Source organism: Lepidochelys olivacea (assembly GCF_965140295.1).
Source record: "Lepidochelys olivacea isolate rLepOli2 genome assembly, chromosome: 5".
Taxonomy (NCBI): Eukaryota; Metazoa; Chordata; order Testudines; family Cheloniidae; genus Lepidochelys; species Lepidochelys olivacea.
Window position 1 is genome coordinate 135,754,157 of NC_140415.1, and position 14,859 is coordinate 135,769,015.

A 14,859-nucleotide genomic window follows, 5' to 3' on the forward strand; every position below is an offset into this window, starting at 1 on the left:
CCTTCACCTCCCAGAACAAGGCTGGATGCTCCCGGTGGGGGACACGTAGGGTGGAAGGGATCCCCGGGTGAACCATGCTGGGCAGCATCTGACTGGCACCTGGACATGGGAAGCTTGGGGGTGTTGTGGAGGAGCAGGAGGATGAGGAAGAATGGCAATGTCCATGTTCGGTGCTGCTAGCAGCTGCTCATGTGTGTGTCTCTGCCTGGTGTCTGGACTCAGGCAGTGGCTGTCTCCTCCAGTCTGCGTGATGGTGCTTGGCACAGTGGGACTCTGAAGCTGACTGATGCCCGGAGGCACTACTAGAACATCCCTAATAATGGGTGGGTTCCCAGCAGGAACTCGGCAGACACCCTGCGGCTGGGCTGGGGAAGTTGCACTGTATGTTGGGACTTACCATACCCTTGCTGATACCTCTGCCATTCTCAGTTCTGCAGGCAGGCTTCAGCAGCTCCTCTACTCCCAACGAGACACTTCGCAAGGTGGAGCGAGGCTCCCGCATAGTCACCGTTGTACCCCAGGACACCAAGCTCATCCTGCAGGTCAGCTATCATGGTACTGCTGCAGCACCATGTGTTAGCCCACGCTGGGGAAGCCCCACTGTAACGCAGCACCCAGCTGTTCGGAGAGGATAGTAGCTAGCTGAGCTATACATTGTCAAGTTCCGTGTAACAACTGCTGTTGCTTTCCAGGCTATGGGATCACCACTCACAAACATGCGGAACTGTAGATGCTGATCCCACTGTATCCTAAGCATTACAGCTCATGCTGCCTCTCTCGGAGCCCCGGGCAGGAGAGGGTCCAGACAGAAATGAGGGAGTTTCAAATAAATAAGGCTTCAGTGGCTGGTCTCGGTGACACTGAAGCACCTCAATAAATCACCGGGTCAGAGGGTGATCTCTTGGTGCCTATTGTCTGTAGTAAAGGCCCTGCTTCAGGAAGGTGAACACCCACACTGAGGGCCAGGTTTTTACCCATTGACGATGGTAAATTCCCCCCTCCCCCCTCCAAACCTCTGCCATTCTGCTGGGTGTGAGCGCTCCTGAGCTCCAGCCCCATGTGACTGGGAGGTAGATGGTCTCTTGACTTCATTTGCATGAAAATGAATCTGTCCTGTGCTTCATGCTCTCGCCCTGCCCACCTGCTTTGACACCATCTGTTGTGTGTTCCAAGCGCACATGCCCCCCCCCATTTGCCTTTATACCCTCCGTCCCGTGTGCTTCGTATGCTCTTGCCCCTGCCTGCCTGTTTTAATACTTCAGAAAGGGGAAGTACACAAAAATGAGGAGGCTAGTTAAAGGGAAATTAAAAGGAACAGTCAGTCACGAGTGAGATGCCTGCAAACTGCATGGAAACTTTTTTAAAAAACACCATAATAGAGGTTCAAACTACATGTATACCCCAAATAAAAAAGAGTCAAGGACCAAAAAAGGCTGCCATGGCTAAACTAGGTAAATGAGGTGGTTAGAGACAAAAAGGCATCTTTCAAAAATTGGAAGTCAGATCCTACTGAGGAAACTAGAAAGGAGCTTAAACTCTGGCAAGTGTAAAAGTGTAATTAGGCAGCCGCAAAAGAATTCAAAGAACAACATGCAAAAGACACACAAACTAACAGCAATTTTTTTTTAAGTGCATCAGAAGCAGGAAGCCAGTTAAACAATCCGCTGGGGCCACTGGACGATCGAGATGCTAAAGGAGCACTCAAGGAAGCCAAAAAACAAAATGATTTCTTTGCATCCATCTTCACTGCAGAAGATGCAAGGAAGAGTCTCACACCTGAGCCATTCTTAGGTGTCAAAGCTGAGAAGCTGTTTCAGATTGAGGTGTCAGTAGAGAAGGTTTTGGAACAAACTGAGAAAAAATAAGTGACCAAGATCAGGTGATATTCACCCAAGAGTTCTGAAGGAACTCAAATATAAAATTGCAGAACTGCTAACTGTAATATATAACCTATTGCTTGAATCAGCTTCTGGACTGGAGGACAGCTAATGTGACACTGACTTTTAAAAGAGGCTCCAGGGGCGATACGAGCAATTGCAGGATGGTAAGCTGAACTTCGGTACTGGGCAAATGAATGTAAAGAATGGAATCACCAGACCCATAGATGAACAGTGTGTTGTGGAAGAGTCAAAGCTGCGTTTGTGAAGGGAAATCATGCCTCACCAACGTATTAGAATTCTTTGAGAAGGTTAACAAATGTGGACAAGGGTGATGCAGTGGACATAGTGTATTTGGACTTTCAGAAAGCCTTTGACAAGGACCCACACCAAGAGTTCTTAAGCAAAGTAGGCAGTCATGGGATAAGAGGTAAGTTCTTTGAGTGTTGGTCCCACAGGGGGGTATGCATGCAACCGAGTCCAGGAACTCTTTCAAGCAGTGTCCATTGGCCCCCACACACATCTCTTCATGCTTCTGCCAAGAGACCCATGCCTCTCCAGGTCCTTATGGCTCCATGATCTGAGTTGGAATCCTGTGTCCTCTCCTGGATGTCCTCCCTCAACTATTTGTAGCACCTGTAAAGACAATTATAAATAGTGTTTATTCTTCCTAGCTTTTTTTGTAAAATAAATAAAAAATGATCCACTGATTCTAATGATCACCCCAGTATCAAAGCGTAAGGAATGGCATCCGCCGGTTCTGTCTGTGAGCTATTAGCGCTGTGGAGCGTTGCTGGCTCTGCAGAGTTGTTAATGCTGCTATTCTTGGGGCTCTGGTGTTTACTGCGTTAGGAGACATGCAGCATGTGGATTCAGCCGGCCTCGATGTTTTCATAGAGCGAGTCCACAGGCTTGGTTTGGTGGCAAAGGTGCTCATCCAGGTTCATTGTCAGCAAAACAGAGTACTAGCACCCTGACCACCAGGTCACCGGACACTAACAAATGTATGCCTGTGACAAGGCTCCGTCAGCCTAACAGGATGCTTTCCCCTCTGCCGATACAAAGATGCCCCTCCTCTGACTTCTTCTTTTATACATCGATACAAACAAGTTATGTGTCACACTCCAGATGTTGTTAGTTGCCACCCTTGTTCTTGTACCTGCTAGTTTGAACAAAACATCCTCCTCCATTATCCTGTCATCCCATCCTTATCATAGGAGGAGTCGGTGGGTTCCTGTACCATCTCTTGGGAATGTGTTTACACAGTTACTTGAGACATCTGGATGTTCTTATACCATCCTCTCAGGAATGTGCTTATTTTAGCTAATATCTAGTGTGTTGTGATTGTGCTGAGGCCAGGCCTACTCTGGTTCACAGTCTTTGGTCCATACTATTAGTTGTGCTTAGGGCTTCAGCAAGGCCTACACTTATCATTGATACCATCTAATTTGTCCAAGGACCACCGGGCTTCCAGGGATGCACTGGTTCCATCAGACTTGACTGCTGGCACTTGGGGCATATGGAGACTTACACAACACTGGAGGATATAGTCTTACCTCATCCTCAGTCTCCTTGCTTCTCCAGCCTAGCCCTCTCGAGGGATATTACTACACCAGAGAAGGATGCTACTCTGGTGTCCCAGGAGCCATCCCACTTACAGCCCTTCGGCAGGAGTGCTCCAGTACAGATGACCTCACCACTGCTGGAGAAGCAGTTTTCAGACTATCTGCAGGGAGACGGTTGAGTCATGACAGGCATTCAAGGAGTCACACTCAGTATCCCTCCGGATACGGCTTCCCCAGGAACTGCTGGTAGTGATTTCTTTGGGTACCTTACAGCTGACTGACCCCTCCTTCTGGCTTCATTGGGGTCCATGGGCAGGCATTCAGGGCCGCCTTAGGGATCCATCAGCGTATGTGGAGGAAGACATTGATCAGAACCTGCAGATTCTAATAGTTGTCTCTCCTTCATCCTTGGACAAAGCCATCGCTCTGTCCTCTCCATCTCTGGTGGACGACCATAGTACCAGGAGCTACTGCAAAGAGTTGTCGATGACATCCAGATCCCACTGGAGGAGGTCCAGGGCCCTCAACACTTGCTCTTGGATATCCTGCAACCGGAGGGACCGAGTAAGGTGGCCCTCCCAGTTAATGAGGCCATCCTAGAGCCATCCGGAGTGATATGGCATCTTATGCCCCCACACCGAAGAGAGCCAACAGAAGATATTTCATCCCCACCAAAGGAGCTGAATTTGTTCTCCCACCCCAGCCCCAACTCACTGGTGGTACAGGCAGCTAAGGAAAGGGCCAGGTCACACTATCAAGTGAACACACTGACTGACAAGGGTTCAAAGAGATTGGACCTCCTGGGGAGAAAGGTCATCGTCTCTGCAGGCCTGCAATTTTGTATTGCTAACTACTAGGCTTTTTTAGGAAAATATGATTTTAATAACTATTCCAAGCTTGCAGACTTTATGGGGAGGCTTCCCATGGAGGTCAGAGCCCAATTTAAGATCTGCAAAGAGGAGGGGAAGCTAGTGGCAAAAATCACTCTACAGGCCATAGTGGATTCAGCAGACACAGCTTGCAGAATCTCATGAGAAGGGATTCTTGTCTACAATTGTCAGGATTTCCTAGGGAGGTCCAGAACACCTCCAGGGCCTCTGCTTTGAGGAGTTGAATCACTTTAATGAAAGAACAGACAAGTTCATGTATTAAGTAAAGGACTCGAGATTGGGCGCTCCACTCCAGGTGTTGGTGCGTCCCTGCGCCTTCGCTCAGAGATCTTTACAGCAGTACTCGTGCCGGTTGCACACGTGCAGACCCCCCCCCCCCCCCGGCGCTCTGAGCGTACCTTAATAGTACGCATGTGTGACCAGTCTCCTCAGTTCCTTCTCTACCATCTCTGTCCTGAGACTGAGCTCAGCAGACTCGTTAGAGACTTTCTCTCCCTTCGTGCGTATACCTTCCCTGTTAGTTTGTTACCAGTAGTACTTAGATACCACTTTTCCTGTCTTTTTCTCTCTCTAAAACTACCAAAAAAAAAAATTTTTTTTTCCTTTGTCAGAGGCAGCTACTTCCGACATGCCTGGCTCCCCAGGCTTTAAGCGCTGCTATAACTGCAAGGATGTCATCCCTCTTTCGGATGGCCATTCAAATTGTATAAAATGTTTGGGAGAGTCCCACATCCTCCAAATATGTGCCCACTGCAGCAAACTTAAATCCAGGGCACGCAAGGACAGGGAGCTGAGATAAAACTGCTCTGCCTTCGGAAATCTTTAGGGTAAGCTTCAGACCCGGGCGCCGACTCTGCTACATGCCGCAGCCCCTGTCCCTCCCCCCGCCTCAAAGAAAGACAAAAAGACTTCAAAAAAACGGCACCCTCTCACCTGCAAAGAGTTCTTCGCGGGACAAGACTTCTCCGGGCAGATCTACAGCCTCCCTCCTGGTGCTTCCCCAGCTGAGCACTTCTGACGCGCCGGGCGAAACTTGCCTTCGGCTGCGGCAGTAGCACTAAGCTCCAGTGCTGAGGCTTCAGGCTTCCCGTTGCCTGCCTCTCTCGTGGCACCATTCAACATTGCGACGGAAGCGGTGCCAACACATGCTGACATGCCTGACCCCCACACAGGCTGTTCTTGCTCTGCTGGCACCGTCTCCCGCTGAGCTGACTGGCAGTGAAACAATGCTCAAGACACTGGTGCAGAGGAACCTTTGTTCACAGTAGATTCCTCTTGCACAGCCCTCACCTCACGGAGGAGCTCCAGCACCCCAATTTACACAGTCAAGGGACCTGCTGGTGTCACCCATCCTGCAGTCACCCCAACTTAATGCCTGCTTCTCTCCAAATGCTCAGTCAGGGTCCGGACAGCCTTCCTCCAGTGATGAGGAAGCTGGTCTTCAGGGGGAGTTTTCACCATCCTCAGACCCCAGTCAATAGAGGTCACAGAAAAATCACCTCGTCCTACTCTCAGGATCCTGCCCTGTGGTGTGTAAACCCCTGGATGGCACCACCCATCCCCTTCCCACCACAGTGGCAATATTGGAGTCTATGGGCATCTTACTCTCAAGACCACACTCGCTATACCACCACAGCCAGCTATACCACCTGCTCGCCACCGCCAGCTGATGAATCTGCCACTGACGTAAGGGACCAGGCAGCACCATCGCAACTGGAGGATCAGTCACAACCTGTCTCCAACCCGGTAGACCCAGTTGTTGCGCCTGATGAAGCCCTACTTCCTCCTCCCCTGTCATCTTCGGATGACTTCTCAAAATTTTAAGATCTTTTGAAAAGAGTTGCAAGTGAGTTAAGAATTAGCTTGGAGGAGGTTCCTGAACAGCAGCATGAGTTAACGGACATCCTGCAACCCTCTTCTTCTAGGATTGCATTACCGTTCTACGTAGCCCTTTGGAAACTGCTACGGCCATCTGGCAGACTCCTGCTGCAAGCCTACCTACCTGTAAGTGAGCGGACTGCAAGTACTTCAGCCCTTCCAAGGGCTCTGAATTCCTTTTCACTCACCCAGCGCCGAACTCGTTGATAGTAGATGCAGTCTACCAAAAGACCAAGCACCAGTTTCCCCACTCCACCCCATCCGACAAGGACAGTAAGCGATTAGATCTGCTCGGACGTAAAGTATACGCATCTTCTATGTTATAATTTCACATTGGCGGGGAGGGATAGCTCAGTGGTTTGAGCATTGGCCTGCTAAATCCAGGGTTGTGAGTTCAATCGTTGAGGAGGCCATTTAGGGATTTGGGCAAAAATTGGGGATCGGTCCTGCTTTGAGCAGGGGGTTGGACTAGATGACCTCCTGAGGTCCCTTCCAACTCTAATTATACTGCCATTCTTGCAAAATATGACCACAAAAATTACAATAAATTCATGAACTTTACTGATGACATTCCAGAAGAAAAGAAACAACAATTTATGGCTCTAGTTTTCGAGGGACAAATCATCTCATGTTCTGCTCTTCAAGCGGCCCTCGATGCAGCCAATACTGCAGCAAGATCTACTGCTACAGCAGTTGTCGTGGGCCGAGCTTCATGGCTCTCTTCCTCTTCCTTTCCTCAAGAGGTCCAGAGTACCATTGAAGATCGTCTCTTCAGCAACAAACTCTTTGCCCCCACGACAAATGACGTACTTCACTCAATGGAGGACTCCAGGGCAACTCTCCGGTCCCTAGGACTTCAAACCCCTACGACCAGAAGGTGACAATATAGATATCAACCTTACCAGCGCCCATGCTACCCCGCCTGCACCCAGCAATTCCATAGGTCACATGAGCAACAACAGCAGCAACACCAAAGACCCAGATACCAGCGTCGCCGCCCCAATTCCTCAGCAGCATCTCAACCCTCTCCCACTAATAAGCAGATATGAAGCCTTGGTCGAGGGTATAGAAAACAACGTTCCCACTTCAGTGGTTGCGCCCCATGTCTCTAGTTTTGGACACCGTCTACGGCCATTCTCCCACCAGTGGCAAAGCATTACCACCACCAAGTGGATCATAAAGATCGTCATAATTGGCTATTCCATCCCTTTCATATCCTTGCCTCCTATCCACCCACCCTCCCCATCCCTCCTAAGGGACCCTTCTCACGAGCAACTGCTCCTCCAAGAAGTACAACTCCTCCTTCAATTGGGAGCAGTGGAACTCGTGCCCGAACAACACAGAGGGAAACGGTTTTATTCCCATTATTTCTTAACAGAAAAGAAAACCGGGGGATGGTGACCGATCCTCGACCTCAGGAGGCTCAACAAATTTATCAAAAAGCAAAAGTTCAAAATGGTGACCCTCACCACCATAATCCCAGCGCTGGAGGAAGGCGATTGGTTTTCAGCCCTCTACCTACAGGACACCTATTTTCATGTGACTATACATCTGGCCCACAGACGTTTCCTTCATTTTACCCTTGGCTTGACACATTTTCAATACAGGGTGCTACCCTTTGGCCTATCCACTGCCCCCAAGTTTTTTCCAAGCTCCTAGCCATAGTCACTGCCTACCACAGGAGACAAGGGGTCATAATATTTCCTTACCTCGACGATTGTCTCCTCCAAGCCACAATGCTCGACGAAGCGCTTCGATTCACGCAGCTCACTGTCACTTGCTTCCTATCCCTCGGCCTAAAAATAAACAAAAACAAATCCATGTTATCTCCTATCCAGCACCTGGAGTTCATAGAAGCACACCTCAGTTCCCGGACAGGATTAGCATTTCTCCCTTTCGACCGCTTCAGCACCATAAAACTACTGGCCACGAAACTTCGCAACAGTCCTCAGGTCACTGCTCGAGACTGTCTACAACTATTAGGTCACATGGCCTCGTGCACTTTCATGGTCAAAAAGCACGACTACACATGAGGTGCTTCCAAGCTTGGTTGGCTACGGTTTACAGACCAAATGTACACACTCTAAACAAGCTTCTATCCATACCTTTCCAAGTCAAAGACTCTCTCCAGCCTCTGCTCTGGAGTCCCTTTCTCCAGGATGCTCTATCCCTCATAATGACTACCAGTGCATCCCTCACAGGGTGGGGTGCACACATTTCCCACCACACAGCCCAGGGGCTGTGGTCTTCAACTGAAACCTCCCTACGCATAAACGTCCTAGAACTTCGAGCCATACACAACGCCTGCCATCACTTTCTCCCATTGATCCGGAACCAACATGTACGGATAATGACAGACAACATCACTTGCATGTTCTATGTGAACAGGCAGGGAGGAGCTCGCTGTCACTCGCTTTGCACAGAAGCTGTAAAGCTCTGGAATTGGTGCCTTGCAAACAACATCCGATATCAGCCGCCTATCTTCCCGGACGAATTAAGCAGACGCTTTCCCTGGGATCATGAATGGGAGATAAACAACACAATCATCCGCAACATATTCCGCATTTGGGGCTACCCAACCATAGACCTTTTCACAATTGCAAAAAACATGAAATGTCCCACATTTTGCTCCTGAGCGGGACTGGGCAAACATTCCCTGGGAGATGCGTTCATGATCTCATGGGACCAGGACTTACTACACTTCTACTCCAATATAATTCTGTCTGATATAATGCGAATTCGGATATAACGCGGTAAAGCAGTACTCCTGGGAGCGGGGCTGCTTTACTTCGTTATATACGAATTCGTGTTACCACAAGCAGTTCCTCTGCGCCCCCCCCCACTTACTTGCTGCGCCCCCCTCCCTCCGCCACAGCTCACCTCTGCCTCCTCCCCTGAGCACGCCACCGCCGCTCCACTTCTCCCCCCCATACCCCTTCCTTCCAGGCTTCCCGTGCCAAACAGCTGATTGGTGCCGCAAGCCGGGGGGGGAGGGGCGGGGGCAGAGAAGCGGAGCAGCGGCGGCGCACTCAGGGGAGGAGGGGGAGGCCGCACGGAGGTGAGCTGGGGCGGGGAGTGGTTCCTCTCCCTACCCTGATATAACGCGGTCTCATCTGTAAGACGGTAAGATTTTTTTTGGCTCCCGAGGACTGCGTTATATTGGGGTAGAGGTGTATATGCATTTCCCCTAATACCTGTTCTCCACAGAGGTCTGACAAAGATACGAACAGATCATGCCACGGTAATTCTGATTGCACCGTAGTGGCCCAGACAACCGTGGTTTCCGTTCCTCAACAGAATGTCAATTCGCCCACCAGTTTCATTGCCCCTCACTCCAAACCTCCTATCGCATCAACACAGCCGATTTCTTCCTCCCAACCTGTCCATGCTTCATCTCAAAGCTTGGTTCCTACATGGTTCTCCCAAAACAAACTAGCATGCTCTGAGTGGATTCAGAGAGTGCTCCTACATAGGAGGGACTGGGCAACAAAATGGCAGATGAAATTCAGTGTTGATAAGTGTAAAGTAATGCACATTGGAAAACATAATCCAGCTCTACAAACAAAATGATGGGGTCTAAATTAGTTGTTGCCACTCAAGCAAGATTTTGGAGTCATTGTGGATAGCTCTCTGAGACATCTGCTCAATGTGCAGCGGCAGTCAGAAAAGCAAACCATGTCAGGAACCATTAGGAAAGGATAGATAATAAGACAGAAAATATTACAATGCAACTATATAAATCCATAAAACCTTGAATACTAAGTGCAGTTCTGGTTGCCCCATCTCAAAAAAGATGTATTAGAATTGGAAAAAAAAGTACAGAGAAGGGAAACAAAAATGATTAAGGGTCTGGAACAGCTTCCGTAGGAGGAGAGGTTAAACAGACTGGGGCTGCTCAGATTAGAAAAGAGACGACTAAATGGGTGGGGGAGGGAAGACAACTCTATAAAATCGTGACTGGTGTGGAGAAGTGAGTAAGGATGTGTTATTTACCCCTTCACAGTCACCCAATGAAATTATAAAGCATCAGTCTTAAAATAAACATAAGGAAATACTTTTTTAACACAACGCACAGTCAACCTGTGGAACTAGTTGCCAGGGGACCTTGTGAAAGCCAAAAATATCACTAGGTTCAAAAAATAACTAGATAAGTTCATGGAGGATAGGTCCATCAATGGCTCTTAGCCAAGATGATCAGGGACACAACTTCATGCTCTGGGTATCCCTAAACTTCAGACTTCCAGAAGCTGGGACTGGATGACTGGGGATGGATCACTCAATAAATTGCGCTGTTCTGTTCATTCCCTCTGAAGCATCTGGCACTGGCAACTGTCAGAAGACAGGATACTGGGCTACAGGGACCATTGGTCTGACCCAGTCTGGCCATTCTTATGTTCTTATGATGCTTTGTCCCAAAGGTTTTTGTTAGTGTCCAGTAAAAGGAAAAGTAAAGACCAGACTGGCAGCAATGAGAATGAGCTGCTGGAACCCAGGGCCCGAGAAAGTTGCTCCCTGAAGCAGTTCCTGGCTTGATTAGCATGTGTCACGTTTCTCCCTTAAATCTCTTCTCAGTTTTATGGAAAAGCCATGCAGCTGTGGAGTCATGCGTCGGACACATGACAAAGCCTTTCTGTAAAGTCGAGGAAACCTGCTTGCTCAAATGGCTGTGCAGCTTGCCCCTTCCTAGGGCTTGACTTCCTTGCCAGTAGGAGAACAAAGCTAGCCCAGGCCTTCTTCCCAGGCTGGGCTGCTGGAGGATTCCTGTCTCAGACCCTGCTCAGCCCATGCTCTAGATCCTCTCATTACAGACTTACTCCCAGCTCCTATCTGTCTGGGCAGAGTAAGGAGCTGCCTGCCTCAGAGACTCGGCAGAGCCTGCTCCAGCCTTTGCCAACAGTAGTAGTGTGGGGTGTTCCAGGAAAACACTGTTTGCCTGTTGCAGTCCTGTTAGTGTCGATAGCACTTTACATCGTCGACACTGAACCCTTCAGAGATTGGACTCTCTCCTGGGCATTGACACGGTCTGCTTCCTGCATTTCTCTGCTTGCATTGAGTCTCCCTTGAGATTCAACCTCCTCTTGGGGTTACTTTTCTTCTGGGGTCTCTTTCACTAGCACAGCACTGTGATGTTTGGCTCCGTCACGTTCCTTCTAGTTCTGCAGCCTTTGTGGAGAGGGGGATGTCTTATTGAACTGTAAAGACATTGACACTATCTCTTAGATTGGGTAAAACTGTTTCTTCAAAGTGAAGGTCCTGCCTCCCCTTCACCTTGCAGTCAAAGTGAAGCCCCCCGTTCCCTCATTGGGGGTGAGGAGGAGTTGTGGATTGCTGGCCTGGCCTGACCAGGATTTCAGGTGCAGAGCTCTTAGCATACTTAAGAGGAATTATTGTTGGGATTTATTTTTTAGATGCCAAGAGGAAACTTGGAGACTGTTCACCACCGAGCCCTCGTTCTGGCCCAGATTCGGAAGTGGTTGGACAGGTGAGTGTCACTAATGTGTATCAGCCTGCGTCCCCCAGGCTCTGTGGTGTGAGCAGCTGGAGGAGGGTGGCACTGTCCTGGTGGGATATTGACCGGGACCTGCAGAATGACGGCATTAAGCTAGACTGAAAGGGGACTGCTTCGGGAGAGTTCTCAAAGAGTTCTGACTTAGCAAGTGGAGACAAACCAGTTCTAGCAGTTGGGCACTCCAGGTAACTGCCACCTACAAGCAGAGCCATCTCAACATTTCTCTTATTTATGTATAGCTTGTGCTACGTGCTTTAGTCCCTGCTGCAAGGAGCTTGTTGATCAGAAGGACAGACAAGTAGGTAGAGGTTAGGGGACGGGAACAACAAGAGGCAAATTACATGTAGGTCACATCTTGATTCACTGTGAGTGAATGGGAGAAATGCCATCTCTTCCCCTCCCCATAATTACAACTTATCCTGGACCACAAGGCTGCCTCGTGGAATAAAACCTTGCTCAGTGTCATTGTTCTAATGGAACAGAAAAGCACCTGACACTACAGCTGAATAGATAGTTGATTTTTTTTCTTTTTCTGTTTCTTTTCAGCTATTGAACCAAAAAATCTGAGCAGAGGGGAAATGATTTTGGGTTAAACCTGGAAATGAAATTTTTCACTTTTTCCTCTCCAAAATGAAATGGGTGGGTTTTTTTGTTTTTTTTTGGTTATGCTTTTGGGTGTGTTTTACATGTTAAATTTTTTTTAAAAACTCCTGGCTAAGTTTCAAAGTGAAATATAGGTTTGAGAAGTTTCAAAGTGAAATATACGTTTGAGAAGTTTCACTTCAAGAATGTCAATGAACTGTTGGGACTTTTTCTAATTTTTTTCATTTAGGTGTCTGAAACTGCTGAGTTTGAGAAAATATTTTTTCATCTGAAAAGGAATTTTTGGGCAAATAAACTATTCACGGGGAAAAAACTCTGCCCAGCTCTATCTGCGACCAATACACGGTTATCTTTAAACCCAAATGTAACTCTCTTTAAAACTGGCCTACACCTGGTTAAATACTAACCCAGTGTGATATCTGGCTGGGCCAGGACAGGAACTAGACATGGGCACAGCCAGCCTGCTTTGCAGAGGGAAGGCAGTGAAAATTAAACCATATAGGTTTATTTATAGTCTGGAAACTGTTCTCCTCACTCCCTGTGTATATTAGATTGTAGTGCACACTCCTCTCTAAAAACCTGCTGTATTTGACCCTTTCCAACAGGCTCATGTTTAAAGAAGCATTTGAATGTATGAGGAAGCTGAGAATCAACCTCAACCTTCTTTATGATCACAATCCCAAGGCAAGTTTGAGTTGCGCTTTTACCTCCCCTTGCATGTTTTCCTGCCTCCCAGGGAGAGTGGGATTTGCCAGAGGATATTGTGAAGGCTAAGACTATAACAGGGTTCAAAAGGAAACTAGATAAGTTCATGGAGGATAGGTCCATCAATGGCTATTAGCCAGGATGGGCAGGAATGGTGTCCCTAGTCTCTGCTTGCCAGAAGCAGGAAATGGGCGACAGGGGATGGATCACTTGATGATTCCCTGTTCTGTTCATTCCCTCTGAGGCACCTGGCACTGGCCACTGCCAGAAGACAGGATACTGGGCTAGACGGACCACTGGTCTGACCCAGCATGGCCGTTCTTATGTAATCAGTGTTTATAAAGCTCTGTCAGCACCACTTCAGAGTCCCACTGGCCAATTAGGGGAGGAAGCTTTTTCTGGCGACAGAGGAGGCTGAAGGCAGCAGTGTTAGTGGAGCCTGTGCTGCTTGTATCTACTAAGGTCTTGATCCTGCAAGTGGATCCATGTGGGTGGATTCTCAGCAGAGGGGCACAGATCTGAGTGAAGGATAGAGCTCCTAGGGCTGTGTCGATAACTTTGTTCCATGTCACACTTGGAAGTTTATCTCCCCTGAGCTGGCCTTGCCTTGTACTGAACAGCTGCCATGAGAGCTTGGGGCATGAGGTACCCAGGTTCTTAAGGATGGTACCCAGTGCTATAGAGCTCATACTCTTTGCATGCAAAGAACTACAGCGTGTCCAAATGGTAAGAGTAGGGTAACTCGGGTTTAGAGTTGGATATGCCCATGTGCACGTTTAAATGACCCTTTGAAGTCTCTCTGTGTGTTTTTGTGTTAATATGCATGTCAGTAACAGCATCAGCACTGAAAGGGTTTTGTTCACTTCAGGTTTTTCTGGAAAATGTGGAAACCTTCATAAAACAAATAGATTCCGTGAATTACATCAACTTATTTTTCACCGAGTTGAAGTAAGTATTGGTCTTCTGATAAAAGAACACTGGTAAATAAAGCCGTAGTATCATTGTTCTGGAAGCTGGAGATGGGGGCTGGATCTCAAAGAACCAGAGGATTCAGTCTGACCAAGTGGATGGTGACTTCTAACTGCCAGGCTAGCTGGCTGTGGGCCTGGTCCATCCAGGCAGAGGAATTCAGCAAGATGGACTCACTTGTGGCTATTGGTTTGATTTGGCCAACTGGGGACTTACATTTTGTTTGGCTGTCGCAGTTTGTAATAGGGCTGTCAATTAATCACAGTTAACTCACGCCATTTAGAGTCATGCCATAACTCTAAAAAAAAAAAAATTAATTGCAATTAAAAAAATTAAGCGCAGTTTTAATCACACTGTTAAATAATAGAATACCAATTGAAATTTATTAAATATTTTGGATGTTTTTCTACATTTTCATATACATTGTGTTCTGTGTTGTAATTGAAATCAAAGTATATATTATTTTTATTATAAATATTTGCATTGTAAAAATGATAAACAAAAGAAATAGTATTTTTCAGTTCACCTCATACAAGTACTGTCGTGCAATTTTTGTCATGAAAGTGCAACTTACAAACGTAGATTTTTTTTTGTTACATAACTGCACTTAAAAACAAAACAATGTAAAATTTCAGAGCCTACAGTTCCACTCAGTCCTACTTCTTCTTCAGCCAATTGCTAAGACAAACAAGTTTGTTTACATTTACAGAAGATAATGCTGCTCTCTGGTTATTTACAATGTCACCAGAAACTGTGAACAGGCATTTGCATGGCTTATAGCTGGCATTGCAAGGTATATTTACATGCCAGATATGCTAAACATTCGTATGCCCTTTCATGCTTTGGCCACCATTCCAGAAGTC

The 14,859-nt window shown here is 47.6% G+C and overlaps 1 protein-coding gene across 2 annotated transcripts in view; it reads left to right on the plus strand.

The window, feature by feature from the left end:
• The window catches only part of ELP1 (elongator acetyltransferase complex subunit 1), a 106,612-nt gene that overhangs the window by 55,747 nt on the left and 36,006 nt on the right, over window positions 1-14,859 (plus strand). For both annotated transcript variants that reach the window (XM_084628036.1, XM_084628037.1), the window contains exons 19-22: window positions 430-542; window positions 11,619-11,692; window positions 12,928-13,006; window positions 13,896-13,975. In XM_084628036.1, the coding sequence (XP_084484162.1) occupies window positions 430-542; window positions 11,619-11,692; window positions 12,928-13,006; window positions 13,896-13,975 (346 nt within the window). The remainder of the gene's footprint in view (window positions 1-429; window positions 543-11,618; window positions 11,693-12,927; window positions 13,007-13,895; window positions 13,976-14,859) is intronic.